The sequence below is a fragment of the Triticum aestivum genome, chromosome 7D, assembly GCF_018294505.1.
Source record: "Triticum aestivum cultivar Chinese Spring chromosome 7D, IWGSC CS RefSeq v2.1, whole genome shotgun sequence".
Classification (NCBI taxonomy): Eukaryota; Viridiplantae; Streptophyta; class Magnoliopsida; order Poales; family Poaceae; genus Triticum; species Triticum aestivum.
Window position 1 is genome coordinate 234,987,135 of NC_057814.1, and position 623 is coordinate 234,987,757.

General features: G+C 39.5%; 1 protein-coding gene across 1 annotated transcript in view; it reads right to left on the reverse strand.

The window, feature by feature from the left end:
* Window positions 1-212: 212 nt before the first annotated feature.
* LOC123167339 (probable glucan endo-1,3-beta-glucosidase A6) overlaps window positions 213-623 on the reverse strand; it is a 3,106-nt gene continuing 2,695 nt past the window's right edge. Inside the window, exon 3 of the mRNA XM_044585183.1 lies at window positions 213-541. Coding sequence (XP_044441118.1) covers window positions 510-541 — 32 coding nt within the window. The 3' untranslated portion in view covers window positions 213-509. The remainder of the gene's footprint in view (window positions 542-623) is intronic.

Genomic DNA, 623 nt, shown 5'->3' on the forward strand with positions numbered 1-623 from the left:
TAGAGCGATATATACTGTTTTGCCCTCTCCCTAACTTGTGTGAAAGTGAAGTCTGAATGCTACAAGGACACCTGCGCTGGTGGAGGGTGGTCCTAGCCGCAGCAAAACCCACAGTCCCTGTGTCCCTCTTACACACTTAACAATCTCAATGTCCACAAGCAGAAAGCTACCCAAAAAAAAATCCGTAAATGCAATTTTGTACTCCTCGTAAAGAAATATAAGAGCGTTTATATCACTTTCTTCATAGAGGGAGTAATCGAGTAACCAACTTACAAAAGTGATAATACTACGAATTAAAATCCTTCAAATTTTCTATAAAATTCTTTCTAAATAATAAGTGCCACACATGTGGCAAATTCTTTAGAACGAAAGACAACCTAATAGACATCACTGAAGCTGCGAGAAAATAAGTGCTGACTGCATACAGACTAAAAGGGCATTACGGCAATGGCCTTCTTTCCTACTCTTGAAAAGCGTGGATCGACAATCATCTCATTCTTCGACAAGTTCTAATAGCTGGGGAACTTGCATGATAAATAGCCTGCAGGCAAAAGACATGGTAGTAAGCGATAGATCAACATTGAGCTGAGGTGTGAGCAACAAATCATTAGTCTCTAAAATAA